This window comes from Fonsecaea erecta, assembly GCF_001651985.1.
Source record: "Fonsecaea erecta strain CBS 125763 chromosome Unknown Scaff13, whole genome shotgun sequence".
Classification (NCBI taxonomy): Eukaryota; Fungi; Ascomycota; class Eurotiomycetes; order Chaetothyriales; family Herpotrichiellaceae; genus Fonsecaea; species Fonsecaea erecta.
The window spans coordinates 499,262-525,553 of record NW_017387256.1 but is presented as its reverse complement, the minus strand read 5'-3'; the positions used below and the strand labels follow the sequence as shown (position 1 = coordinate 525,553).

At 54.7% G+C, this 26,292-nt stretch overlaps 9 protein-coding genes across 9 annotated transcripts; 5 read left to right on the top strand and 4 right to left on the bottom strand.

Annotated features, from left to right (window-relative positions):
• Positions 1-747: 747 nt before the first annotated feature.
• On the top strand, positions 748-2,088 carry AYL99_11087 (hypothetical protein; the record flags this gene model as incomplete). Its single annotated transcript, XM_018842593.1, has 2 exons — positions 748-1,187; positions 1,275-2,088. 2 exons carry the CDS (start codon positions 748-750, stop codon positions 2,086-2,088), a joined length of 1,254 nt encoding a protein of 417 aa, XP_018688006.1.
• Positions 2,089-3,897: 1,809 nt separating this feature from the next.
• On the bottom strand, positions 3,898-5,170 carry AYL99_11086 (hypothetical protein; the record flags this gene model as incomplete). The annotated part of the gene is made up of 2 exons (XM_018842592.1): positions 3,898-5,042; positions 5,104-5,170. The coding sequence occupies 2 exons, from the start codon at positions 5,168-5,170 to the stop codon at positions 3,898-3,900; spliced, it is 1,212 nt and encodes a 403-aa protein (XP_018688005.1).
• Positions 5,171-6,930: 1,760 nt separating this feature from the next.
• AYL99_11085 (ADP-ribosylation factor 6) lies at positions 6,931-7,629 on the bottom strand (the record flags this gene model as incomplete). The annotated part of the gene is made up of 3 exons (XM_018842591.1): positions 6,931-6,984; positions 7,040-7,455; positions 7,536-7,629. 3 exons carry the CDS (start codon positions 7,627-7,629, stop codon positions 6,931-6,933), a joined length of 564 nt encoding a protein of 187 aa, XP_018688004.1.
• A 467-nt stretch (positions 7,630-8,096) lies between these two features.
• AYL99_11084 (hypothetical protein) lies at positions 8,097-9,623 on the bottom strand (the record flags this gene model as incomplete). The annotated part of the gene is made up of 1 exon (XM_018842590.1): positions 8,097-9,623. One exon carries the CDS (start codon positions 9,621-9,623, stop codon positions 8,097-8,099), a length of 1,527 nt encoding a protein of 508 aa, XP_018688003.1.
• A 1,708-nt stretch (positions 9,624-11,331) lies between these two features.
• On the top strand, positions 11,332-12,850 carry AYL99_11083 (hypothetical protein; the record flags this gene model as incomplete). Its single annotated transcript, XM_018842589.1, has 2 exons — positions 11,332-11,841; positions 11,894-12,850. The coding sequence occupies 2 exons, from the start codon at positions 11,332-11,334 to the stop codon at positions 12,848-12,850; spliced, it is 1,467 nt and encodes a 488-aa protein (XP_018688002.1).
• A 1,407-nt stretch (positions 12,851-14,257) lies between these two features.
• Positions 14,258-15,695, top strand: AYL99_11082 (TIGR01456 family HAD hydrolase; the record flags this gene model as incomplete). The annotated part of the gene is made up of 2 exons (XM_018842588.1): positions 14,258-14,670; positions 14,729-15,695. 2 exons carry the CDS (start codon positions 14,258-14,260, stop codon positions 15,693-15,695), a joined length of 1,380 nt encoding a protein of 459 aa, XP_018688001.1.
• A 1,644-nt stretch (positions 15,696-17,339) lies between these two features.
• Positions 17,340-20,028, top strand: AYL99_11081 (hypothetical protein; the record flags this gene model as incomplete). The annotated part of the gene is made up of 3 exons (XM_018842587.1): positions 17,340-17,535; positions 17,654-17,809; positions 17,864-20,028. The coding sequence occupies 3 exons, from the start codon at positions 17,340-17,342 to the stop codon at positions 20,026-20,028; spliced, it is 2,517 nt and encodes an 838-aa protein (XP_018688000.1).
• Positions 20,029-21,129: 1,101 nt separating this feature from the next.
• On the top strand, positions 21,130-22,155 carry AYL99_11080 (hypothetical protein; the record flags this gene model as incomplete). Its single annotated transcript, XM_018842586.1, has 2 exons — positions 21,130-21,618; positions 21,721-22,155. The coding sequence occupies 2 exons, from the start codon at positions 21,130-21,132 to the stop codon at positions 22,153-22,155; spliced, it is 924 nt and encodes a 307-aa protein (XP_018687999.1).
• Positions 22,156-22,569: 414 nt separating this feature from the next.
• On the bottom strand, positions 22,570-24,848 carry AYL99_11079 (hypothetical protein; the record flags this gene model as incomplete). The annotated part of the gene is made up of 4 exons (XM_018842585.1): positions 22,570-23,134; positions 23,193-23,873; positions 23,930-24,104; positions 24,173-24,848. The coding sequence occupies 4 exons, from the start codon at positions 24,846-24,848 to the stop codon at positions 22,570-22,572; spliced, it is 2,097 nt and encodes a 698-aa protein (XP_018687998.1).
• Between the last annotated feature and the right edge of the window lie 1,444 nt (positions 24,849-26,292).

The following is a 26,292-nucleotide window of genomic DNA, read 5'->3' as shown; positions in this document are numbered from 1 at the left end:
ACGACGATGATGGTGGATGGTGGATGGTGGATGAAGCACCCGACACCAGACGCAGGCAAACAGACCAGAGCAGGGAAAAGTCAGGAGGAGACGGCGGGATTGCGGATGACGGGTCCAAGCTCTGGCTGACGGTGATAGTTTCCCGGGGCTGCTGGAACGATGCTGTTAGGCTCACTAGGCTGGTGCAGCTGCCAACCAGGGGCGTCCGCTTGCCGACAACAGCCCGAGAGCGCCGGGAAGGACAGGGCTCAACGGCCTAAACGCTCCCAGCGCCTGTGCTGGGGTGTAGATCCAGGCCCTTGATCCCCCCGTCGATCTGACCAACGTGGCTTGTAGCGAGATTGGCCCAATTCTAACGTCAAATGATATTCTTCCTTCGGTAAATTCGGGCTGCCTGTTCCCTTTTCTCGAATGTCTGCAGAACTCTCGCTTGCACGGAAGCCCAGCTAAGGCTAATGATGGGGTTATGTGAGTATACACCGGCAGCAGAGTACAGACGGCCGTGAGCATGGGTGAGCCAGGTTTGAAAGAAACGCGCTTCAAATGCATCCTGACAATGAAAACTCATCCTCAACCGTCGAATTCACGATTCATTATTGAATTCATGGAAGGCTTTGGCCCTAAATGCCTTGCCTTCTATTCACCTCATCTCTGCCTTGACTGACCATGCTCGTCCCCCAGCCGCTGCTCAATCTTCTTCCTCTCTGGAGCATCTTCTCTTTCTACACACATCTCAACAGACTCAACATGGTGTCACCGGGAGCCATGGATGACCTTCACCCACCACCCGGTACAGACGCGCAAGGATCGCAATCTCACCTGTTTCCTGCCCCAAATCTGAGCAGCGTCCCAGGCAGTGAACTACGCAAACTCACCGACGCCGTGATCGTCGCCGCCGAGTCCAACGGCGAGCTCTATGCTCCTATCTTCCGTCGGCTACAGATCCGACCGGAGAAGTACCAGATTTTCCACAGTGGCGTCGTCCGTGTCATTCGAAATCGACACCACAAGCTCATCCAACGAGCCTCTGATGCCAGTCTGAGGAACATGACCGAACTCCTACTCCGAGCTTTCGGGTACATCGTCTGGAAAGCCGACTCGGAGTGGCTCTTGAGCGGGCCAGAGCTCGACCAGGGGGAAGACAGATTGGTCTACGTGAGAGGCAAGGATCACCTTACAGACCCAAGGTATGATGCATGAGTTATGCCCAGTTGGACGCCGACCACTGGGGGCAAAACACAACTTACGATCGTTGCTAATAAGAAACCAAAAAGATTCTATCCCATCCTCGAGGATCTCTGGCGCCAAATGCGCAGTATGATGTTCACCCGTCGTGGACGCGGCTCAAAGCCTCATGGCAGAGCGGGCAGTGTCGCAGCAGCTGACGCGGAAGACTTGTACCTGGCCGAGATCGACACGCGTTCCTCTTCACCCGTGGCCTTGAGCCATGCTCGCGTCCGAGGTCGAGCTACTACGAAGCTGGACAACCTGGCCGCCCAGATTGCGCGACTAGTTCCTCACCCCCAGCCGAACATGAGTGCCGAACGTACAGAGGAGGCAATCGTTGACCTTATTGGTCGTCTCGCCGAGATCCGCGCCCACAGTGACCCACGCACGTTTCAGGAACTGTGGCAGATGCATATCATGCGAGTTGAGGAGCTGGATGATGGGCAAGAACTGGATGACGAGGCGGAGCCCGAGTCGAAGAAGATCAAGATCAACACCACGAGCCTTACCACCGCGAACGAGAGCCATTCTGGTGTTGCTCGCATCCACGACGACCGTCACGAGCAGCGGGTATCGCCATCGAACGTGCCATTCATGACGGAGGGTATCCCAGTCTTGCCACGCTCACTGGTCTCCCAGGGCGTTATTCGGCCGTCTCTTCCGTCACTCATGTCGGTCTATATCAGCGTCTCTCGTCTACCTGCGCGAGGCCATTTCAACTCCATTTCGCACACGGCGGCCCCGTCCCTCGCACAAGCGTACCACTGGTCCTCGGCACCCGTCGAGGAGCACAGTCTCGCACCCTTTTTCACCGGCATCTGCTACCGCGCCAACGTCTCCCGGTCCGCTGTTCTGGGTTAGGTGCTCAGTTACGGATGGAACGACATCTGTCGATTCGTGTCGGCTGGCCGCTTCGAGAACCAAGGCACCCAGCACCCCACCCGCCAGCTTGCGGATAGAAGTTCCATTCTCCCCGAAGAGGACAGGAGCGGCGGCGATGCTCATCATCGTCTCGGCTGGTCAAACCAGTCCCCAACCAGTAGGACTCCAGCTAGCGGCGACAGCTTAGACTGCGAGATGATAGACACCACGGCGAGCGTGCACCTCCCCAAACCGGCGACGGAATCTTCTTCTTCCCTCAAGCGAACATTCGCGGCTTACTCTTCTTCTTCTTCTGTTGCTCCTGCAGTAGCAGCAGGGGCGCCAAGCTCAACGTCGGGCCACGATCCAGAAGACAGCTTCACGAAGAACGAGTGGCGGGCCATCGCTCCCGGCTGGCTCGACTTTCAGAACGACCTCCGCCACGCAGCTCGTATGGGCACGCGGGTTTGGAGGATGAAAGTGTGCGTCGTCACCGCGGGCTCTTGAGGATCCGGGCAGATCTGAATGCATGCATGCATACATCGTCAATCAATCAGTCACTGCTGTGTGCTGTGTGCTCTGTGCTGCGTGCTCTGTGCTGTGTCGTTTGTGTGCGCCTCGTTCTCTGAGGATACGGGGAATGTGCTGGCTGGCTGGTTGGCTGACTGACTGCTCCATCTCCCCAACGAGAAGAAAACCTTGAGGTCTCTCTGGTCGGGCTTCGAGACTTTCTGCTGGTTTTTGGAGGGAGCGCGGGCAAGGGCGAAGGTGACGAGGATGATGTATGTAGGTACCGAGTATCATGGACTGACAAAGAGCGAGCAAGCAAGCAGCAAGCCAGATACTCAGATACTCAGACAGACATACAAATGAGACAGACCAGAACGGAGATAGTTCAGTTCGGGTTGTCATGCAGGGTTATGGATCTTTCCGTTCATTCATTCATTCATTCATTCGTCTATCCATTGTGATCTAATTAATATCTAATATCAAATATCAAATATCGAATTGTGCCCTTTCCCCCCCTCCCCCCCCCCACCACACACACGTGTTGTTCTTCAGCATTCCTTCTCATGATGTATAACGTCTCCCCCCGTTTCCTCACGAACTCAGTGTTCACCCACACGGCGTCAAGATCAACTTACCTCTGTATAGCATTATCAACAGCAGCAGCAAGGAGGAGGCTTGAAAGAAGAGAACTCGCCTGAGCTAGATGGCCCAATAACCGGCGCTATTCCTTGACAGGGACTCGAAGCGGGATCAAGGGAAGCAAACAGTGGCACGGTGGCGGTCACAGCAAGATGTCAACGTGCGACGAGTTCCTTGACCTCCAAATCAAGAGGTGTTTGTTGCATTGCAGGAAACAGCTGGTCTCCATTCATACAGCACAAGGTCTACCTTATCCTATCCTACCCGGTGATACCAATCCTCGTGCTCCTGTCCCCTCAATCCCACAATTAAAAAACTGTCGGCAAGAAACGCTCACTTCGTTTGTCGTGCAGCACTCTTCTCGTTCGTTATGTACAGCGTGATCCTCGGTGTAGAGTTTGTTTCGTTTTTCGATTCCTGGTTTCAGTCCTGGCTGGAATGGAAGGGCTGAACGCCATGGTCGTATGCTTTGATGGAGAAGGTGAATGAGAGAAAGGCCTAGGTGGTAACTGGTGTCCCACAAACAAATATTTCGGTGAAATGAACCCAAAGACCAAACAAAAAGACAACCCCTCCCCCCGAACAGTCGCACCTGTGGCTAGGTTTCGAGTATGACGCTGGAACGTGAACAAAAAGCCCTCGAAAAAGAAAAAGCACGCATCACGGCCACCATTCCATCTTTTCATAACTTGAGATCATCTCTCTGACGCCTTCTACCGTCAGGCCTTCAGGTCGCTCGTAGGTAAAACCCACAACGCGTTCGAATAGACTGCCGTCGAGACTCAGATCTGTGTCTTTGAGCAATTCCTTTTCCAAGAAAGGACTGAGAGGCCCAGGTTTCGTGATGCCCTTTCGCTCGAGCATATCGGCCCACGGCTGAAGAATGTCCTCGTTGAGATCATCGACGACGTGCTCGAGGTTCATCTTTGCAAACGAGGAGATGATTGTTCCCTGGAAGCCGGTCCTTATGTCGAAAACTTTGGAAACAATGTCGGCGAATTTGCCCTGGCTCGTCTCTCCGTGGTCCACAATGTTGAAAATAGGCACGTTGCCGCTCGGGGCGTCCTCTCCCTTAGTCAATGTCGGTCTCCGAGTGATGGTAGGAGAAGATGATGAAGGGATCGTCGAATTCTGTGATCTCCACACAGCCGCTGCCCACAACGCTCGCGCCACGTCTTCCACATGGACGGTGTTAATCCTCAAGTCCTCGGTCCACAGCCATTTCAGCTCCTTTTTCTGTTCCTGGTAGACTCGAGCCAGGCACAATCCTTTGGCAATGAACTTCGAGTCATACTGTCCGTAGACATGCGCCAGACGTAGGATGACCAGGTTCAGCCCCGGGATCCTCGACAGCTCTTGTTCCGCTTCGAGCTTCACCTTGGCCAATTTCAGCCACGGCTTCAACTTGTCTTGCTCGTTCCGTGGCGTACGATTCGGCGCATACACCATGCCCGTGCTGACCTCGACAAAGGACTTGACGCCGCGCTTAGCAGCCTCGTTCGCCAGCGTGACACTCAGCTGCCACGAGCGCAGTTTGTATATTTCTGAAGTCTGCGACCAAGCCGTCTCGCCAGCGCAGTTGAAGACAAAGTCCCACGTTCTGCCGGGACCATCCGGGTGCTCGAAGATACGAGCCATCGAGGTCTCGCGAGAGGCATCTGCCTGGATAAACTTGTCCGAGGAGCATGCTTCGGTGAACTCTGGAGCAAGATGGGCGAGCTGGGGGAGGACTTTGTCAACCAGGCGAACCGAGGAGGCTAGGTCATACGAATGGATATATTTTGCCAAAAAGCGACCAATGTAGCCTGCCAGAACCTTGTTAGCGCATGCGCATGGGGATGCATCTTCGAGGGCGTGCATATATACCGAGACCCCCCACTATCAACACTGAGGGCTTGGAGGTGCCCTTGGGTGTACCGTTCAGGTCGGACATGGCCGTAAGAGGATAAATGAACAGATGACAGGATGCAACAAGACGGAGAATCAGAGAATACTAAACGCCAGAGAGAGCCGGGAGACAACGCCGAAAGATGGAGCAATGGGCTTCTTAAGGGCCCAGCTCCTGCTCAGATGGAGGATGAAACTGGCAGGTGCCCGGAGGAAGGAGGGTCCCTGTTGACCTGGGACCAAATTAGATCCCAACGATAGCCCTCTGCTTTTTGACGACACCGGAACCAGCGGGCACGGGGTGCACCGATGGGACCTTGTGGATGAGGATGAGGGGAAGAGAAAAGTGGCTCCCAAAGCTTCAAAACAATGCCACACGAGGAGGAGGAGGTGAAGCCACTGAGGGACGGGAAGCTTGAGACCTTGACGGGGGTTTGGGCAGGCTCGGGCCGTCAGAGCCAGAAGGCAGGTGGCAGGTGGCAGCAGGCTGAGGGCGGGGGATGGATGGTTCGGGTCTCGGCAGGACGTAAAAAGCTGGAGATGGCGTTGGATGGCGTAATTAGGAGGAGCAATAGTCGAGATTTAAATAGAGTCAGATGATGGACTCTTCTCGTGGACGAGGACGGAAAGAGGAGGAAGAGGAGGGGGGAGGGAGGGCAGCCACGAGGCGGATGGGATGGGATGGACGGGATGTCTGAAGACGATGAAACTCGAGGATTTTTAATTGTTTTGTTCGCAAAGTGTGCCATCCCGCAACATGGCCACACGAACCCGTTAGCCTTGCATTTGCGATCTGCTGCCCGCTAGGCTTTTACCTTTTGAGGTTCAGGGGTTCATGCAGGTCCGCCGTTGCGATCGTTAAGGGGTTGGGCAGCCGGAGCTGGCGATAAAGACACTGTTGTCACTGGTACAACCCAAGGCATCGAGGTGCATATCCGATGCATTGGAGGGTCACAAGGGCCCAGGGGGCCATCTTGACGATGGGGAGCAGATGATCCAGCTCGTAAACAGCATGGCTCGCCCCGAGTAGTGGGTGGGGGGCACCAGACGGCCAGTGCCCCGAACAAGTATCGGCTGCCCACCTTGTGTAGTAGCTGCAGCATTCCAAGACCGTCCGAGGGTTTATTTTCTCCATAATGGATGAAGAGCTATTAACGATCGTGTTGATGGTGATCGGTCACAACGGCATGGTTTGCACAGAACGACCTCCATGGCTTCGGATCGACACCATCACAACGTTCACTCTGGTCTATTATTCCCTTGAAAGCGCCCTCTCCCCATTACCAAAGTGGTTGGTGCCGGCGTACGAATAGTACATACTTGTACAGACATAAAAAGGTACACACTAGGACAATCCATGGTGGTTGCACCAACATACCCCCTCCCCCCGGCCAATGCCTGACTCGCCGACTTGTTTCGCGTCTCCCCTAATTCAAAGAGTGTCGAATGTCTGCGATCTGCCCATCCATCCCCTCCCGTTCCCCCTCTAGTTGCCCATCGCGAACATGGTATGAGGTTGGGCAATCGAACAACAGCAAAAAAAAGGTCATGGTGGTTATGCACGAGTTTCCTTCCCACTCTCAAGAGTATCGATCTGTCCCCTGCTCTTACAGCTTCCCCGCCCTGTCGTGACGCTGGGAAACCTCAATGCCCTGAACTCCATTGATCTAATGCTTCTCGAATGCGATCCACCCCCGTGTAGGTATCGTGGTTGCTGTTGTCCAGATCGTCGCCACATGTCCCTTCCACCGGGCCAATCTGAATACTTTCATGCAAGCCAAGACTATCTTCATCAGTTGAGGTGTGTTATTTAGCGGGTGCGGGCCTTGGTTGGGCCTTGACATTCGTCGAGAGCCAGCTCTGCGAGGGCCAGTCAATACGGGTAATATAATCTTAAGATGTAGTTCAAACTCACCAATCCTTCGAGCAGTCCTTCTCCTGTAGTCGCACAGCTAGGCACCACGTACCAAGTTCGGTCCTTTAATTGCCCCAGTCGTAGCTTCTCAGTCACCTCCGTAGGGGTCATGGAGCCTGGGATGTCTTGTTTGTTGGCAAACACCAGTAAGAGCGCCTCTTTCATTTCCCGGTCCAGAATGATCCTGTGCAGTTCCTGCCTGGCCTCGTCGATGCGTGCTCGGTCGTTGGAGTCAATCACAAATATCAGCCCTTGGGTGCCCGAGAAGTAGTGTCGCCATAGCGGCCGAATCTTGTCCTGCCCTCCCACATCCCAGACGTTGAACTTAACGTTCTTGTAGGTGACGGTCTCGACGTTGAAACCGACCGTAGGGATCGTGGTGACATCTTGATTCAGTTTCAGCTTGTAGAGGATTGCTGCAAACACGTCAGTACCCATGCATTTCTGCGAAACCAGACGGTGCATTGGACTGCGCCGTCGCCCTGTTTGGACTCACTTGTTTTGCCAGCCGCATCAAGGCCCAGCATCAACAGTCGCATTTCTCTCGACCCGAAGATCTTCCCCATCATCTTGGATATTTGGTTGCCCATCTTGTGTGAGTTTGCTGCAGTGCGCAGCCTATCGCTCAGGAGGTGCGGCGCTGCTGGGGATCAGTGGTTTGGGCGCAGTGGGAGGCAGCCGTAGAGATCAGGTTGGTTGCGGGTCACCGACTCGACCCAGCAAGTGAGTTTCGCCTACGCAGGACTCGGACGACGAGGACGAGGGCGGAGTCTGGGAATCTCAAGCAATTTCATACAGCCTCAAAAACAGGCTCCCACTCTTCAAAGAATTTCAGGGGACAATCCCGTCGATTGAGTGGATGAAATTGTACCCTGGCTACTACTGCAGGCGCGGTTCACAGACTCCAAGTTCGGAAAGGGGCGCGTGCTGCAAGTCAAAGTGGAATCGTGGATTAAAGGAGAAACTGGCACTGCTTGCCACTAGACTCAAGACGGAATAGTGGAAAGGTCCCAAGCACGAGGACGAGGACGAGGACGAAGGCTAATATGCACGTGTTCTAAACTTCCACCGCCTTCGCCTCGTCCGGTGCCGTGAGTATTCCGTCAATAAACGCCCACCCTTCAGATCTCATCAGCTTCCATTTCTCTGCCACCTTCTTAGTGACCAAGTCTCCCGTGGCGATGGCATCCTCTTTGGAATCATGCCCAGCATCGCCCGCTGTTTGAATGCCTCGAGACAGGTACTTTTGACTGAGCATCTTCAGCCCGTACCTGATCGGCAATCCTCGCGGATGAGGGTACAACAGGACTGTGTCGACGACGCAGGGGTGTATGATCCTCACCACATTCAGATCGTTCTCGATTGCATGGCCAATTAGGGGAGTCTCTCGGCTGATATGATCGAACAGCAGTTGCCTGGCTGCAGCCGTCGAGTCCACTTTACGTAGCTGGCGGTTGTCGAGATGCGCTTCTTGGGCTTGGTCAGACAGTGCGGCCTCATACGGCAGCGCGGATGCATAGGCTTCTTTCGTCACCCCAGAGAACCTGGTATTCAGATCGAGGATTTCCCCGTAAGGTCGCACCAGGACATCAAGCAGTAGTCTCCCGTCAGGCCATGACACGGCAGTCACTCGAATAACCTCCATGCCATATGTTGTGTAGCCCATTTCGCAATCGAAGGAAACAGGTTGTCTGAGCCGAACGCCGGACTTTTCGGGAGTCTCTTCAAATTGCAGGATTGTTGCGAGACGCTTGGGGTCTTTGACGACGAATACATGTGAGTCGGCTTCTGAACAACCTTCACTGCCTTGTGGCTTATTGCAGCAGGGGTAGGTTGCTTCTGATTGGCCTTGAATTCTATCTCTTTTCAGAGGAATCGTGCGATTTGGTCGAGCCCAGTGGTAACGACAACGTCCCTGGCTTGTCAAGCGACCCATCTCATCTCGACCTGGAAAGACTTGAAACCTCGTACCACATCGATCGCAGCTTTCGAAACCCCTGCCTGCTACCAATCCCGCTTTCGCAGAGGCAAGTTCTGAGTCGGATGGTTGCCTGGTCACATAACCGTATTGCTCGAGGCCTTCCAGAGGCGTCCGGAGGTGCTTGAGAACCGCGACCTGTTCCTGAAGAGATGACAAGCCAACACCAAGAAGCTCATCGCCCTTACCAGGTTGCTTGGTATCGGGTTTCGCCGTAGCTGATGCTCCAGTCCACTGGGAGACTCTTTTGACCCATTCCTCCACGGTCATCTTTCTGGTTCGTAGAATATTTTGAGCCATGGTATTCTTGTAGATCTCGCCACTCAATTTGGCAGCTTCTTCCTCTTCGTCGAGGGCGAACTTGATCAATTCCTGTTCATCTAGCACGAGCGACTTGGATTTGCTGTCTGAATTCGCAAGCTTGCTGTTCTGGGTCTGCATCTCCTGGTGCAACTTCTGCAGCACTGTCAACCTCGTTTTCAGGAGCGCTGGGGCGCTGGCCACGTTCCGAGGCGTCAGTGACTCGACTTTCACGGGCTGCTTTTTGACCGGGAGCGAGGACTCTTTGCGAATCTTTGTGGGCGGGGGTGACACAGGTCTTGCCATCGAAGCTGGCTTTGCTTTGGCATGTTCTTGCACCACACTGTGTGGAAGCTGACCCGAACTTGGGTTTTGTTGTGTAGTACGGCTCACTGCCATGGACAATGGAAGCACCTGTTTTTCCGTTGGTGATGGTGGAAAAGCATCTAAGCATCTTGTCTCAGATTGCACAGCATCAAGGTTCTTTGGTGGCTCGGGAGGAGATTCTAGCCTTCTTCTCTTTGAGGGCGGAGACGATACGTCTCCAGCGCTTAAGGGGTCATATTCTTTTGCAGAGTTGAGCACGGGATCTGCCTCAGGAGAAGATACTCTGCAGCTGTGTAAGAAGATACAGGTCTGCAGGCCGCAGTTATCCTGCCGTGGACAAGGAACACTGCGAAAAAGACCAAGAGCAGAGAACATATTAGGAGAACAGTGTCAGAGTTCTTGGTACAGGACTGATAGAGGATAAGTGGATAATGTAATGCGGTGGTGATGATGATAGATGATAGTGATGTCGTTGATGTTGTGAATCCTGGTTGGCGCTGCGGTCAAATGAGCCACCCGCCCGGGCTGTGACCAGCCGCAAACACTGTTAATAAGCCGCAGCAAGCAGCTACCTAGACACATTAGACATCAGCTACGAGGTACTGTACGAGGTTCTCGGTAGTCGGACAGCCACATTATGACCCTACACCTATTACCCCCCTTGACATCAACATCGACATCCATTTGTTAGCCTCACTAGCCTCACAACACCACGATTGGAGGGTTGTCGCAGCCCCAGCAAGGTTTGGTTGGGCACATATCGCCTGTTCGCAGAACACCCCTTATCCTTGCCGTTCCCTCTTACAGCCAGTGATACGCCTCGATCCGACCTCTAGAGCCGAGTTTCAGGCAGGCTCGATGAACCTACAGATTGGAACCTTAGTTTCCTATCAACTAATCCCAAGCCTTGCAGTTGGTGTACTGGGTGATAAGCCTACTACTTCAGGCCCAGTGGCGAGGGTCCGTCCACAGCAGCGAGGGGACTCAAGCGTGGGAGAGCCGCCTTATCGCCCGTCCAAGAATGGCTGAGATAACGCCTGCAAAGGAACTAGACGAAGGTTTCGAAGGTACCACCAGATGACGCGTGGGGAGAAGATGCTCAGCAGTCATAATAAGACGACGAAGGCTTCCCTGAAAGCAAGGGATTGATTCCCATCCACTTTCCCAGCACTGCAGAACGCACCTCTACTCTTTGCAAGGAGAATCCCCAACGTTCCTCGATTTGTTTTGTCCAATTGTACCCCGTATCATCTACGTGTGTACAAGGAGTGGGAATCTGGGCTGCCAGCCTCGCTGGGATTGTCTCAATAAGACCTGTTGTGTGTCCTGTACCAGGGAGTCGGCTGTCACTTGTACTCCGTACAGGGGTTGGAAACTTGAGAAAAGCACAGGCGAGGGAGGAACTGAGAGCCGATGAGGTCAAAGCTGCGTCACTTATCGGGCTGCAAATAAGAATTCCGCCTGGATCACTTTCCCGGCGGTTTTGGGGGGCCTCTCGGAGGGGCGTTGGGATCGGATAAGCAAGGCGGTGCCCAAATTCCACAAGTACCGGGGTGCCCAAAGGAGTCTCCTTAGTTGACTGACTTACTACTTTAGTGTGGCCTGCAGGCGACCGGGCCCAGGCACCAGCGTTTGCGAGCCACGGGCTTGGCTGCCGACTGGCCCTTCCCTGACGCGTACAAAAACCATGTCGATGCCATCATTGCCATTACCCTTCGACCTTCGCAGCATCGACGGCCAGATCCTCTTCCCCAACTGGCAAATGGCTCCGACCCTGAGGAAATCAGGCCAATCTACCCCTCAGAAAGCTCAGCACCTGGTGGTCCTTGTCCATGGCCTCTGGGGAAATCCTGGCCATCTCAACTACATCGCTGACGCCCTGCGCGACCGTTACAGCGAGGAGGAGCTCGTCATCCTAGCCTGTCGCAGAAATCTAGGCAGTCTTACTTATGACGGCGTCAATGTGGGCGGAGAAAGGGTCGCGAAAGAGATCGAAGAGGCTGTGGAAGAATTAGAGCGTCAAGGACACAAAATTACTCGATTTTCGATTGTTGGCTATTCCCTGGGAGGGCTGGTTGCCCGCTACGCCATTGGACTGCTGTATCACAAGGGTTATTTTGAGAAGATGACCCCGGTCAACTTTACGACTTTTGTCAGCCCCCATCTGGGTGTCCGTACGCCGTTGACGGGTTTTCAGGTATTGGGCAAATCTCCACCATTCTCATCGGTTTTTCACTGACGTGCTATAGAATCACCTCTGGAATGTGCTGGGTGCGAGGATGCTCTCTACTTCGGGCCGACAGTTGTTCACCATCGATAAGTTTGGGGATACAGGGAGGCCACTCCTCAGCGTTCTCGCAGACCCCGACAGCATCTTCATTCATGCTCTTGCTCGCTTTCAACATCGCACGCTGTACACAAACATAATCAATGATAGGTCCGCCGTCTATTATACGACCGGAATCTCCAAGCATGATCCATTCGTCGATTTAACCAAGGTCAACCTCCATTATGTCAAAGGCTACGAACCCGTGATACTGGACCCAGACCATCCATGCGACCTGATGCCGCAGGATGAGGTGCCGTCGTTTTACCAGAGACTGCACATGCATAGGCACCACTATTTGCGACGCGCACCCATCCTGCTTGCACTGGTGGTCCTTCTCCCTGTCATCTTGGTGGCGTTTGTGGTGAATTCTGGCATCCAGACACTGCGCAGTCGGCGGAGAATTATGCTTCATGAGGCCGATCGTCACGGCGAAGGATTTGGACTGTACAGGATCCCCTGGATGGTCCAGGACATGCGTGTGGGCCTTGAGGATGCTTTTGAGAACGTGAATGCTTCTCAGGAACAGGAGTATCTACCGGATGGTTCGGAGGAGATAGCAGATGCAATAGTAGAGGATCCCGGCTCGTCTACAATGGCCTTTGCGAAGACCTCGTCTGAATCCTTATTGTCTGAGAAGTCAGACATCGGTGAGCCTTTGCTATCTGAAAGGCCGTTCGGTTTCCCGACCTTAGCACTGACCACGGCCCAATTTGCCATGATCAAAGCGCTGGATGATGTGGGATTTCGCAAGTTTCCCGTATACATCCAGAAAAGCAGCCACAGTCATGCCGCGATCATTGTGCGTGCTCCAAAACCTGCGTTTGAAGAGGGCAAATTGGTGGTCAAGCACTGGTTGGACAACGAGTTCCACATCTAGGTATTGTCCAGTGTCACCACCAGTGTTGTCCCACACCAGGTCCTTCACATCGACCGTGGGAACCCCAGAGGCACATGTTTTGGGCGGGATGTCTCAGCAGTCAACATCATTGTTCAGCGTTGATCTTATCACTCGGCATGTATTCTTTCGTTCTTGCGTTCTCACGTTATCTTGAGGAGGAGCTGAGTGGGTAGAACGAGAACGGTTGTCTCTTTTGATAGGCCTCGGGCAACCCGCCTGTATGCAAGACCACGAATCCATCTGCACCTGATCCGGCTTGTTCTACTATCAGACGGTCAACACCAGGATATGCAATCGGCAGCCAGCAGGATGCTCTCAAGTCCCACCGGCAGGGTCATTGTCTCGAAGGGGATAACGCCGCTTTTATCTGGGGCCTCTTCCCGCGCCTCCTGCAGGCGGGAACGTATCAGCATGGCACATGTGAATGCAACGTGTAGGTACCTTGGAACCTCAAGGCTCCACGTGAACGAGGCTTCCGAGTCAGTACAACGAAGACGAATGAGAACCCGACTCATCAGATTTCGAAGCCGGTGAGCCGGGTACTCCTGACTAGGGAAGCCGGGTCACAGCCAACAAGACGAAATATGGAAGGAAATATGGAGATTGATGACAGCAGTGGCGTTGGATGATCGTCAGCTCCAAAAAAACAATGGTCGAGCTATGGTGAAGGAGAAGGCTGAAAACTGGAGACGGCGAGCAGCCGATTCGTTTGTAGGGCTCATATGGCAACAAAGACATGTGGACCGCTGCAGAAAAATCTGTAACTCTGTAACTCGACGTCTCGGCGATATCCAGCCACGGCGGCTGGTACCTGTCGTTCCCTCACCCAGTGGTGTATTAGAGAATCCATCGTGGATGCGGCTTTTCAAGCGCGTTGGCTGCCCCAGCGTCAACAGGGGTCTGTCTGAGGTTTTAAATGCACCGTCTTTACGAGAATCAGTCTCTATTCGCCCACCGGATATAAACCCTTCCACAGCGACGTCATTGACATCCCCATCGTTACCATCGTCCTTGTGCTGTGGCTATGGACCTGCCGAGCAGTGCTCCATCCCTTCACCGAGAGACCGTCTTGCCTCAGTTTTCGTGATATCCACTGTTTTTGTTCCAAGTGTCTGATATCTTCCACTTTTGCTCCACGTGTCTTTCCGATTTGCCTCGAGGGCGTGCTCACTGAAGGCGGCCGTGCCCCTGTGGAAGGCTGATATATAATTCCCCCCTCCCCCAGGCCTGGAGCGTGAAGTGCTCCTGTCACTGACCCCATACTCTCCAAACGAGCTATAGGCGACGTGAACTTGTCCTCATTTCATCTTGGTGTTCCACGAACGCGATACTTTGGTGATTCTGCTCTACATTGAGACGGAGAAGCGCTCAAATAGGTTGCCCATCATGTCAACCGACGGGCAGTCCGCAGATGTGGACAACAACACATTGTATCCCACCTCCAGCAAGGCATCCTCGCGAACCATGCGCAGGTTATCCAGTCAAAGTGCCCAAAGGGCGGATCTATTTGGAGGACCGACCGTTGTTGCTCCGCCACAACATCTGGAAAACCACAGCCATGCCAACGAGACGGCCCGTGCTATGGAAATGGCGAAGCATCACTTGGCTGAATCATCACCAACAGTCACACCCCCTGATTCGGGACCAACTACGCCTGACGACAGCGGCCTGAGCACAACCGACAAGTATGCTTTCGCTTTTGATATAGATGGAGTCCTCATCAAGGGTGGCGAGGTCATCCCCGAGGCCGTAGAAGCCATGAAAGTCCTCAATGGCCAAAATGAATATGGAGTCAAAGTGTACGTGTCTCTATTGTCCCACCTTACTGAGTTGTGAGCGTCTAACCCTGTCCAACAGTCCTTACATCTTCGTCACCAACGGTGGCGGAAAGACCGAAGAGGAACGATGCATCCAGCTCAGCAACCAACTCCAGATGGAAGTGTCACCCGGCCAGTTCATCTGCGGGCACACGCCCATGAGGGAAATGGCTGAGAAGTATCACACGGTCCTTGTCGTTGGCGGTGAAGGCGAAAAGTGTCGCGACGTGGCCAAGGGCTACGGCTTCAAAGACGTCATCACACCTGGGGACATTATCAAAGACAACGCAGATACCACGCCCTTTAGAAAACTGACGGACGAAGAGCACCGAAACTCCAACGTTCGAAACTATGGAGAAATCGAGATCGAGGCCGTCTTCGTGTTTGCTGACAGTAGAGACTGGGCTGGGGACTCCCAGATCATCCTCGACTTGTGCATGAGCAAGAATGGACGGTTGGGTACCAGGTCTGAAACCTTCGATGAAGGTCCACCGGTCATTTTCTCCCACAACGATGTGGTCTGGGCGACTTCTCACGCCTACTCTCGCATTGGCATGGGGGCATTACGCGCGTCTCTCGAAGCCATGTTCAAGGCCATCACGGGGAAGGAGTTGAAGACCATCGCCTTCGGTAAGCCTCAGGTAGGCACGTTCCAGTTCGCCACCAGGCTGCTTCAGCAATGGCGGAAAGATACCCACGGGATCGATCGACCTCCGGAGACAGTCTATTTCGTTGGCGACACCCCGGAATCAGACATTCGAGGCACCAACGAATTCGACGAATCAGGCGACTCCGAGGCGACGTGGTACTCCATCCTGGTCCGCACCGGTGTCTTTAAAGAAGGCACGCGGCCCCGGTACATGCCCAAAATGACCGTGGACAACGTTCTGGAAGCAGTCAAGCACGGGATGAGCAGAGAATTCGACAAGGCGCTCAAAGACCTGACGATAGGCGGTGCAGCGCCTCAGCTGGCCAACGCCATCGCCGAGGACGAGGATGAACGGTAGAAGCCGCCACGGTGGCACCCAACCACTACGATTGCACAGTGCCGCCACGAGGTTCTTCTTCACATTTTTTATTTTTCAAACTCAATATACCCAAATAGATGTTTGTGCAGGACATAGGAGGAGTTGTGGGTTGGCTAAGGCGACGGCGTTTGCTGTCGGGTTATTCTACGGTGTACTATGTAGAGTCCGGCTGTTTTTTCGAGGCCACCAACAATGGATGACGCTGTAAAAGTTTTCATGATCAAGTGCACGTTACTCCAGACCCGTTCTCCGTGATGTATAAGTGATTCAATATTGGGGGCCATCGGCTAAGATTGGGGGCCGTGTGAGTTTCCGAGACCTGAGACTGAGCCTCAACAAAGTCAGGTTTAGTAAATGGAACAACCGGCCGGGGGACAAGAAGATCCGTTTGCTCGTCTTCGCTTGTAGCCGCGGTTAAATATAGGCCCTTCGATAGTTCAAGCAAAGAGGGGGCGTCGACGGACCTTGCAGATCACTGTGGTGCCATGTAGCTCCGGACGTGGCTTCTATCAGATGACAACAACAGAGACATACATGCAAGAGAGATTCTGGTATGCTCGACAGCTGTGCTAGGCACCAAGCTAATGTGCAGTGCTCGTCCCAAGGCAGCAAGTGAACCAGTGTCGACAATGAGCACTAGACTCACAAATGACATGGTAAGCGAATGTCTGAGAAGGAAAATGCGCAGGGAAATAATAAGCAATTGATGGTCTTGGGCGTGGACTTTAAGGGTGGATGCTTGGGGGGCGGTCCAAATAGAGAATGCATCTGCCTATGGCGTGCAGGGTTAGGGAGCAAGTGGCTTTTGAGTACCTCGTACTCACTCACCTGCCACCACCGCTAGGCCCCGGTAGCCCAGCAGCCCAGTAGCAGGGCCAGTAGCAGCCCATCGCTGACTGCCTAACACATAATAGGTGGCACCGGCCACCCTCCCGCTAGAGGCCGTGAGCCCCCAGCTACTCGTAGACCATCCGCAGCAACCCACCTGAACCTGCTGTTGCCCAAACTCTACTCAGCTGCGACCTGTGTGGTCTTCCAACCGCAGTCGCCAGCCAGTCTACCAACACATCCCAAAACACTTTCTCCATCTTACAACAAGAATTGCACCCCCTCGCCCATCACCCCCCTGGCAGCCTGTCTGGTCCGAAGGGTCGCGTTTCATACCCATTACTGTCCTTTTCACTTTTCCCAGCATCCTTCCACTTGCCATCATACGGACACCATCAGTCTGACTGACTGCCTTCTCGATCGTCCAGAAACTCCCTCGATCGGCGTCGGCACCCTTGCTGCGCGCTTGGCCTGCCAGTCACTTCAGCTGGTCGCCCTCACAAACCGACCTTTTGAGTACAAATTAAGAAAAGGCATCTCCTCAGATATCTTCACCCGTCCCCTTTGTCCGTCTCTGCCACGGTCACCGCTTCCATTGCATTCGGCGGGCTGGTCAAACAACGCGTGAAGCTGGTCAACTGCGTCGATTGAAGGAGAGTCGCGCACTGTGCGATACTGTGTGATATCAACTAAAATCACTCATTCACCACTAAAAGGCGCATCAGGCATCATAGGCAACCGGTCTCCCTCCCTCCAAACCGTGGCGAAGAGCGCATCTGCGCCTCTAGCCTCATTATGGCAACGGGAGGCGCAGGCACTCCGAGCCCTCCACGACCCTTCGCCCCAAAATCACAAACACCTCGTGGTGGTGCACCTGCGCCAGCACCGTTGAATACCACGGCCACCACCGCTGCCTCTCCTCCGTCTAAGCGAGAACTAGCATCATGGTGGAAAAAGTTCAGGAAGACCACCGAAAAGGCGGGTGAGAAGGGTAAGAGAACCAAAACACCTGGGTGTCTCTGGGGGGCGCTGTCGCTCAGACAGCCGACCTCCTTTCACGTTGTTTGTCCGTCCACCGTGAGCGGCTTGTCAGCTAACTCCTCTTCTAGTCGAAGCTCCTACTGGTATTTTCGGCGTTCCTCTGGCCGACAGCATCAGATATGCAAATGTCGCCATCTCCCTGCAGAACGAATACGGCGAGAGTTTCATCTACGGCTACGTTCCGATCGTGGTTGCGAAATGCGGAGTGTTTCTCAAAGAGAAAGGTAGGGACATGCTTCTGGAAAAAAACACTGTACAAGCAACTGACAGGTCGGCAGCCACTGATGTCGAGGGCATCTTCCGGCTGAGCGGGTCCGCGAAACGAATCAAGGACTTGCAGACCATTTTCAACTCGCCTGACAGGTACGGAAAGGGGCTAGATTGGACTGGCTATACTGTCCACGACGCGGCCAACATCCTCCGCCGCTACCTCAACCAGCTCCCGGAGCCCATTGTTCCCCTCGATTTCTACGAAAGATTCCGCGAGCCACTTCGCCAGGTTCAGGTCCCGACAGGGCCGGATGGAGAAATGCAGTCTCGAGACATGAGTGTCAGCGAGCACAGCGCCGCCGTCTCCGCGTATCAGAAACTCATCACGGAGCTGCCGCCTTTGAATCGCCAATTGCTCCTCTATATCCTCGATTTACTGGCCGTCTTTGCGTCCAAGTCGGACCTCAACCGCATGACTGCTGGCAACCTCGCTGCCATCTTCCAGCCGGGCATAATCTCTCATCCTTCACACGATATGTCGCCGGCTGAATATCGACTCAGTCAAGAGGTCTTGATCTTCTTGATCGAGAATCAGGATAATTTCCTCATTGGAATGTCCGGCACCGCCGTTGATGAGAAGACTCAGAAGGATGTTGAGAGCGGCGCACCGTCCATACGGTCTCCCAAGGCGGTGGTACGGTCTGCATCCAATGCCAGTGCTGGTGCTGACAGTCTGCGCAAATATGGGGTCCGACGCAATGTTTCCGTCTCGTCACGCGGTTCCAGAGAACGCGGGAGCCCTGGGGTTTCGAGCCCCGGTACTCCATCTGGGGTAACTTCGTTCGCGGGAGGTGCTGGAATTGCACGGAGCAATACCGTGCCATCGAAGCGATCTCCAGCGATTACCGGGAATCGCTTTCAGAGAACTAATGACAACACAGACTCGACAGTCCAAGCCGTGGGACCGCAAGCCGCGCCTGTTGCAGGTTCAGCCTTGAACCAGGAGACGACGGAGTCGAGGCCATCCAGATCTGGGTCAATCCAACCAGATGATGCTGACGGCAGAGGAACGTTGGTTCCTGCACAAGCCGCCCAGGCACCCGGTCAATCTCCGCACCAACTGACCCAACCTCCACCAGCAGCACAGGGCGGAACAACTCAAAACTCGACCGGCCAGGCACCGGTAACGGCTGCTGCTGCGGCGGCGGCGGCGGCTCCATCACCCATCACGACTCGAGAACGAAAGATATCTAATCTTTTCCCCAAGTCCCCGATATTTGGTCCATCCGATCCTAATGGGAGGCAACCAAGGAAGTTGCAAAAGAAACCAAAGCTGCCTGGAAGTACCAACGACAGTGCTCAGAGCTCGCTGAACTCGCTCCATGGCGATGACGGGGCCACCTTCCAGACGCCTCTGGTATCACCTGATATCAATAGCGTCGGGCGACACGATCCACTGGCTGCACCTCAAGGTCCCGTTCTGACCAACACTGCAGCAACACCTGTCAATGAAACACCCAATTCGAAGCCGTTCTCGACGCCGCCGACTGGGAACAACGTGCAGAACCATGCACCCGGGCTCAAACCTCGTACGTCTCCGCCGGGGTCGACGCACTCCCGCTCTTCTTTTACCGACCCCTCGGATGCCGATGTCGTGGACGATGCGCTGCAGCAACCTGAGAAGGAAAAGCGCCGTCATCGATGGAGGTTCTCTTCTTCGGCAAAGAAAGGGGAGCAGTCGCCGCTTGCACCACCACCGCCCGTCGGCCAGAACGCCGGGGCAAGAGGGAGCAACAGTTCAATCGGGAGTTCCAATCGACCTCGGAAGAGCTTTACCGGGGACTCCCAAGCGACGCAATCTTCGTATATCGATCCAATCGGTGGAAGTGGACAGCAGCCCCTTGTTGGCCAATCCAGTCAGGAATCCAACGATGTGCAAAAGGATGCGAATGCGGAGACAGAGAAGAAGGGCTTGTTCGGGAAATGGAAAGCCAAGATCTCACAGAACCGAGACGAAAGGCTGGCCGAGAAAGAGCGGGCAAAGAGTCCTCCTCGGAACGAGCAAGGCTCTTCTCGGAGTAGTCTGACAGCATTCGCCCAGGAGCATTTGGCGCAGCGAGGAAGATCATTTGACAGACCACGTGACGAAGTTCTGTCGAGCGTGACCGAAAGACCGAGCGCGGAAGGGCAAGCTCAAGGGAGGAAAGTATCAATGGATCCAGGACGGGGATAAAGGCTAGCAGATGCATCCCTGGGGGGGTGTTTGCGTTCCTGGCTATGGCGGAATCAACTTTTGGGTTCGATATGGGCGGACTGTCGGACTGGACTGGGACTCGGGTCGGCAGAGCGGGGAATGGTCTGAAGAGTTATTCACTTGGATACCTGGCAGCGACGAAAGAAAGTACCACATTACCTTGGATAAGATGTCACAAGCGAGAACAGCGCGCAGGCGAAGGAGAAAAGCAGGGTCATGACCAGGAGCGAGCGGGCAATGGGGGTGTACTGGGCACCTGGGATAATAAAACGAATCGGGAATATCATGATAAGGCGCCATTGCCATATCGGTAGCGTCAACACCACTGCTATTGACATGTTAGAGTTTCTGCACATCCGTTCATGGATGACTGACCAGAAGAAAAGACCACCCGTTCACACAAGATGACTTGGTCGGCACTGGCTTGGAGGTGAAGCCGTCCTCCCACTCTGCTCCCAACCAGGCCATCGACCGTGCGACGCGGATATGGCGCTCAGCAAGGAGTCTTTAGCTCCTCTTTTCACCACGTCGCCAAGGTCACCGGTGGTTTAGTCTCTCTCTACCAGAAGCGGATTCCATGGGCTTAGGCACTTCCTTGGCTCCTTAACGGTAAGCACACCTCCTCTGTAAGGTTTTTGGTGGTGACGGGGTGAGGACACGGATGAGGTGCTTGGGCAAGCCAAGTAGTTACATGCTATCGTATCCGCTCCATATCAGGAACGGAGTGGCGTTTCGCTCTGTCGTGTATTGCTCTGAACAAAAACGTGGTATTGCGTCACGTGTTGCGGCAGACCTTCCAATTCCCACCCTCGGGAGCCCATTTGGGGTCCCCGCAAATTTCAAGAGGAGAGTCGACGTCCATACACAACTACAGTCAATTACTTTCAACCATTGCTTCTTTTTTTTCTTTGTCCTCCGGAGCGCCTCGGCTCCCCCGCTCCGACTCAACTCAACGTGCATCACCAAAACCGAAGCAATCTCGCGAGAACCGGCCTGGAAGGCGGAAGAAGTGGAAGAGGAAAACATATATACAAAGCCGATCAGGTCGGGTTAGCTCAGGATAGGATAGGGCACAGAACAATGGCCAGCAAAGCTCGCGCCTTCCAGCGGACGTGTCGGCTCCGTCTGCGCAGGGCACATGGCGGTGGTGGCGGCGGCGGCGGCGGCATGGGCATAGGTATGGGCAGTCTTGCCCTTCCCAGCTCCACGGCTGGCGGCTTGTTGCTGGACTTTGCAGCACCGCGGTCGGGTCTTCGCGTGCCTGAAGGAAACTATCTATGTTGTCTGAACATCCCTCCCGTTCGGTCCGCGTCTTCGTCGTCGTCGTTCTCCTCGTCCCGTCAGGACCTCTCTGCCCATCGTCACCATCACCACACACCGCTCCCCCCTGCGACTCGACGACCACAATCGCGCCATGCAAGCACGAGCTCCAGCTCGAGTTCGGGTCGACGCGCCGTCACCGTCACCTCGGACGACGGCCGGTATAATTGGAACGAGCTGAGCACGGGCGAAAAGGCCGCGCGGGGCACCCAGCAGACGTTCAACTTCCTGCTCGTCTCGCTGGGTCTGGTCGGAACAGTTGAGTTCTTCCTTTCTTCCTCTTTCGTTCCTTCCCCTAAAGCTCCGTTGAAACACACTGACTGACGCGGAGCGAAAACCCCAATCAAACAGATCACTATCGCCTACTTCCTGTACACCGACCTCTTCGCCCCGGAGTCGTACACGATCCAATTCAACGCCGCGGTGTCGCGCGTCAAGTCCTCGCCCGAATGCCGCGCCCTGCTCGGCCCGGCGTCGCAGATCACCGCGTACGGCGAGCCGACGTCGAACAAATGGGCGCGCGCCCGCCCGCTGGCCCACTCCACCGAGGTCGACCGCTTCGGCACCACGCACTTCCGCATGCACTTCAACGTCGAGGGCGCCGAGACCGGCGTGCGCGGCGTCGTCACCGTGCACATGACCCGGCCCCGCGACGGCGACCGGCTGGAGTACGAGATGCTCAGCCTGACCGTCCGCGGCCACGAGACCGTGTACCTCGAGAACAAGGAGGCCGAGAGGGGGATCAAGGGCAAGGCCGCCAAGATGTTCGGGGTGCAGTGGCGGTAAAACATCGCAAGGGCAGGAGATATTACACGTGATTGGACGAGAGGAGAGGGGATGTACAACGAGTTGCACATATATTGCCCTGCAGGCTGTGTGGACACACGAGTTTATACTGTGTTGCTGTGGAAGAGCGAGCCAATGTGGATGAATCCACACACAGTGCATGTCGATTGTTGTGTGAGCTCATAGATCTGCCCCCAGCCCCAAAAAAGGATGGTAGGTATCCAGCCCAGTCTGCTGCTGCTGGATAGGGCTTCAGATAGACTCCTCCCCCCAAGCACGTATAGGGCCCTAGAAGGCGCTATCACGCGTGGCCTTCCATCCTTTTACCCAATCCAAGGATTTACAGCACCAAAGTTGGTTGACCATAAGTCTCGTACTCTAGATCCAACTCAAGCCCCCAGCTGGCTCCAAGCTTCACGCAGGCACTTCCTCGCGCTTGAGGACCTGGATCCTTCCACTCCCCACGGCGGTCACGACGGCTGGCGTCGGTGAGGTCTCCTGTTCGGTTCCATCCCCCTTCTCATCAGCGGAGAGAGGCTGGCGCCTGTGGCTGGTGATATCAATGCCCAGCACACCACCGATATATCCACCCCTTTCGCCGGGTACACTAAACTCGCGGAAGGTGTAGCCCCATTCATTCAGCCAGTTCCGCACCCCCTTTCCCACCTTGTCCTTACCGTTTTTGGAGTGATGACCGGTCCCGGTGATCGCATAGATGATTCTTCTGCCTCTCTTGGAATGGGTGAGGAGGATGTTCTCAAGGTACTCGATAGCTTCCTCCGGATGCAGGCCGTGTAGGTCAATGTACAATTCTTCGTCGTCGTCAACAGGGGAGGTGGAGAGATGCTTGTTTCGTTCCTCGTAGAGGGCCTTGGCAGCCTCGCGGTGTGCTTTGCGCATCGCATCATTTTCAGCCTGGCCCCGGAGAGAGAGGGCTTTGGCAGCTCGGGCATCGTTCCGGTTCCAAGCTTGAGCCGCGCTTTGGGCTCTTTCAGCATGTATTCATGAAAATCCTGATAGTATTGCTGTGGACTTACCTCTGCAGGAATTTATTTCGTATACTTCCGTGCTTGATCGCTTCCTGTCTGTATTTCAAATACTGCTGATTGGCACGTCCCCCGGTCTCCAGCCACGGGATATGCTGAGGCTCGGGAATCTTTCGTGCTGCGGCACTCTCAGAGCCGCCATACGTTCTGATCTTCCGGCCCGCATCAACTTTGCGCTGTTGGGCGGTAGCAGGGGATGGAGACATGCGAACAACGTCTGCGAGTGAAGAAGGTGTCTCCTTCTCTGCACTTCCATGACCATGTCTTGACCGGTGGCCATGATGCTTAGATCCCCTTTTGGCAGAGCCCAGAGTTGGAAACGCCTCAGGATCGTCCATGGACAAAGACGAAGGTGTCTCCGGTCGATTTTGATGGCGCGAATTGGGTCGAGAATGGGAGCGAGGGCCAGCGGCCAAGTTGCTCAAAGCACCACGATTCTTTTGATTAGCAGGGACAAAAACGTTTCCCGCGGCCAAGCCAGCTTGGAGAGTGTTCCTGACGGTTTGGTTGCTGAGGTTGCTGAGCGAGGGAAATTGTTCATAGTGATCCTGCAGTTGAAATGGTTGGGGAGCAACAGGGCCTTCGCCAACTGTGAGATGATTGATGAGAAGCGCGGGGTCGTGGGAGAACTGGCATGCATCTCCCGCAAGACAATTACCATTCATCCAGTATCTATAGCATTCATCAGTACAAGAACAAAGAAGAGCAATAACGGAAAATAGTCCCACTTGCACAGATAGCCACTAGTGTCGTGAGCAAAACGACAGTCGGCACGAAGACAGGAACCCGATGTCAGCCAGTATTTGCAGACGATCGGATTCTTTTGCGAGCTGGGGGTGGAAGGTCGGGCCGGGTTGACTGCCATGGACTTGCCGACCAGAACGTTGTTCTCAGCCGACGGAACTCCCGTGTATTGCGTATCGGCAGTGTCGGTTCCAAGCAAGGAGGCAATGGTGGCCCCCAAGTCGTACGAGTTCTTATTGAGGCTTCCTCGATCTCTTCGTCGGTCTTCCGGTCGCCCAGGACGGAACGCAAGATATCATAGGGACTCATATCTGGCTGAGGGACCCATTCTGGTGCAGCAGCGCTCAAGCCGCCGGTGGCCGTGGAAGAAGCATTACTGGTGGACTCGTCAGCCAGTAGCCAGTCCACGTTCTCGTGTCCATAGTCGCCATAAGTATCCGGGGCAGGACTCGCATCGGAAAATTCATAGGCATTCAAGCTCGGACTGTGAGGGATAGGCTGGGCCAGAGCAAGGCGTGGTGAAGGACGAGGAGACACAAAGGGGGAAGGGATATTGGACTTCTGGCGAGAGAAGCTCGGCCGCGAGGCTGGGAATCCTGCCGAGAGGGCGGGGCTCGAGGAGAGCGGCGGCGGTGACCCGAGGGGCGTAGGAGCGCGAGCTTGCCAGGGAGCGGGGGACGACTTGCGAATGACATTGTGTCGCAAGGGAGTCTCAGCGGTCTCACCGCGTTGAGCGTTTCGATGTTTCCACAGGGCGTCAAGGACGGCATTTTCCAAAGCTGCACCCTTCAAACCACCCACTTTGCTCAGTAACTCCTCCAACCGCTCTGTTTTATCCTCCTCTTCTATAGCCGGATCGTCGAGAATAGGACGACAAAGGTCGTAATGTTCGTCAGAAATCATTTCGGTCGTGATTGCAGTCTAACTGTATGTGTGTAGTATGGCAGAAACGGGGGGATTTTCAGAGGGTCCGGCTAGTGCCCGACATGAACATGCAAGTGTGCGCCTGTGAATACGAATGCTGAGGTGTAGATGAGGGATACCTGAGGTGATGGTGCCGGTCGCTTCAGGGTATATGAGACATGCTTCAGTGAGCAAGCACTGGAGTGTCCGACAGCAGGGGCTGCGGGGGTTCGGACAGGGGGGGTGCTTCGACGGGATCCTCGTCAGGGACAGCCGACACGTTCACCAAAGGGTCAAACGTGGACAAGTTCATCAAGCAAATATAGAGGCAATGCGAAGTTCATCGCCAGCTGAAAGGTGACGGCGCGGTGGAGTGGAGTCGATCAAGGTCCTCAGCCGCTCCAGGTTGCGCGGGCATGCGGGCGAAGCGAGACGCTTAGTGAGTGCGGGTGAGTGAGGGAGCGAGGGAGGGAGGAATAGGATGCTTGGGAGAGGAACACTGTCAGGGCAAGTGAGTTCGAGTCCGAGTCCGGGGTGGCCAGGATAGAGAGATGGGTTCGTTGCGAAACCGAGACCAGGGGCGTGGGACGGTGATGAGGAGGTTGATGGGGGTGGGAAGTGTCACCACGAGCACCATCTCCTTTCCAGGCTTTGGCTACGTCGTTCACGGTGGTTTTGGAGGCAGGGCGGGGGAGGAAGGGGCCCACTAGCCGCTAACTTAGGCTGTCCGCCGCCTACTGACCTCTGTCCAGTGCCAGCTTTCCAGGCGCTGAGCCCTCGACCAGTCAGAGAGCTCGGGCGGGATGCACCAAATTCCTCGTATCACCTAGGAACTTACAGGCCCCCCTACTCAGCTTGGGCACTCACACATGGCCACCACCTCCACTCGGCATCCAGTGAAAGAGCCCAAGATTGGTGTACTATACATATATACCTCATACACGGAATACAAAGTTCAGAAGAGCGGCTGAGGAGAGACGTCTCTACTCAGGACAAGTACATCGTGCACGGAGCAGACATACTCAGGGAAGGACACGGTACGAGGTACTCGGTACAGTCACAGTTGTTGTAACAATAAAGTCTCAACATTGGTTGTGAAACAGTGGCGTGCTGGGCACCAGAAAGGGCCGAAGGGACGACAACTGGTGCCCGTTCTCATATTACACCAGAAAGGGTTGAAAAGATGTCACATCATTGAGGTATTGAATCCCGAGTACTCTGTATAGACATTTGCCGTATGCAAACCCCAGCACTGGATTAATGAAAGGCACAAGCACCACTACCAATAATACTCGTTCGCTGAGCACATGGATAATATTTAAGATAATAACAATTAATATGCATGATCCACAAGCCGGAATTGGCGTCGTAGCTCGATCCGAAACTCACCTGCCCGCCAACCTCCAGGCCGCAGTTTGCCATCACCATCATCTTCTCTGCGGCC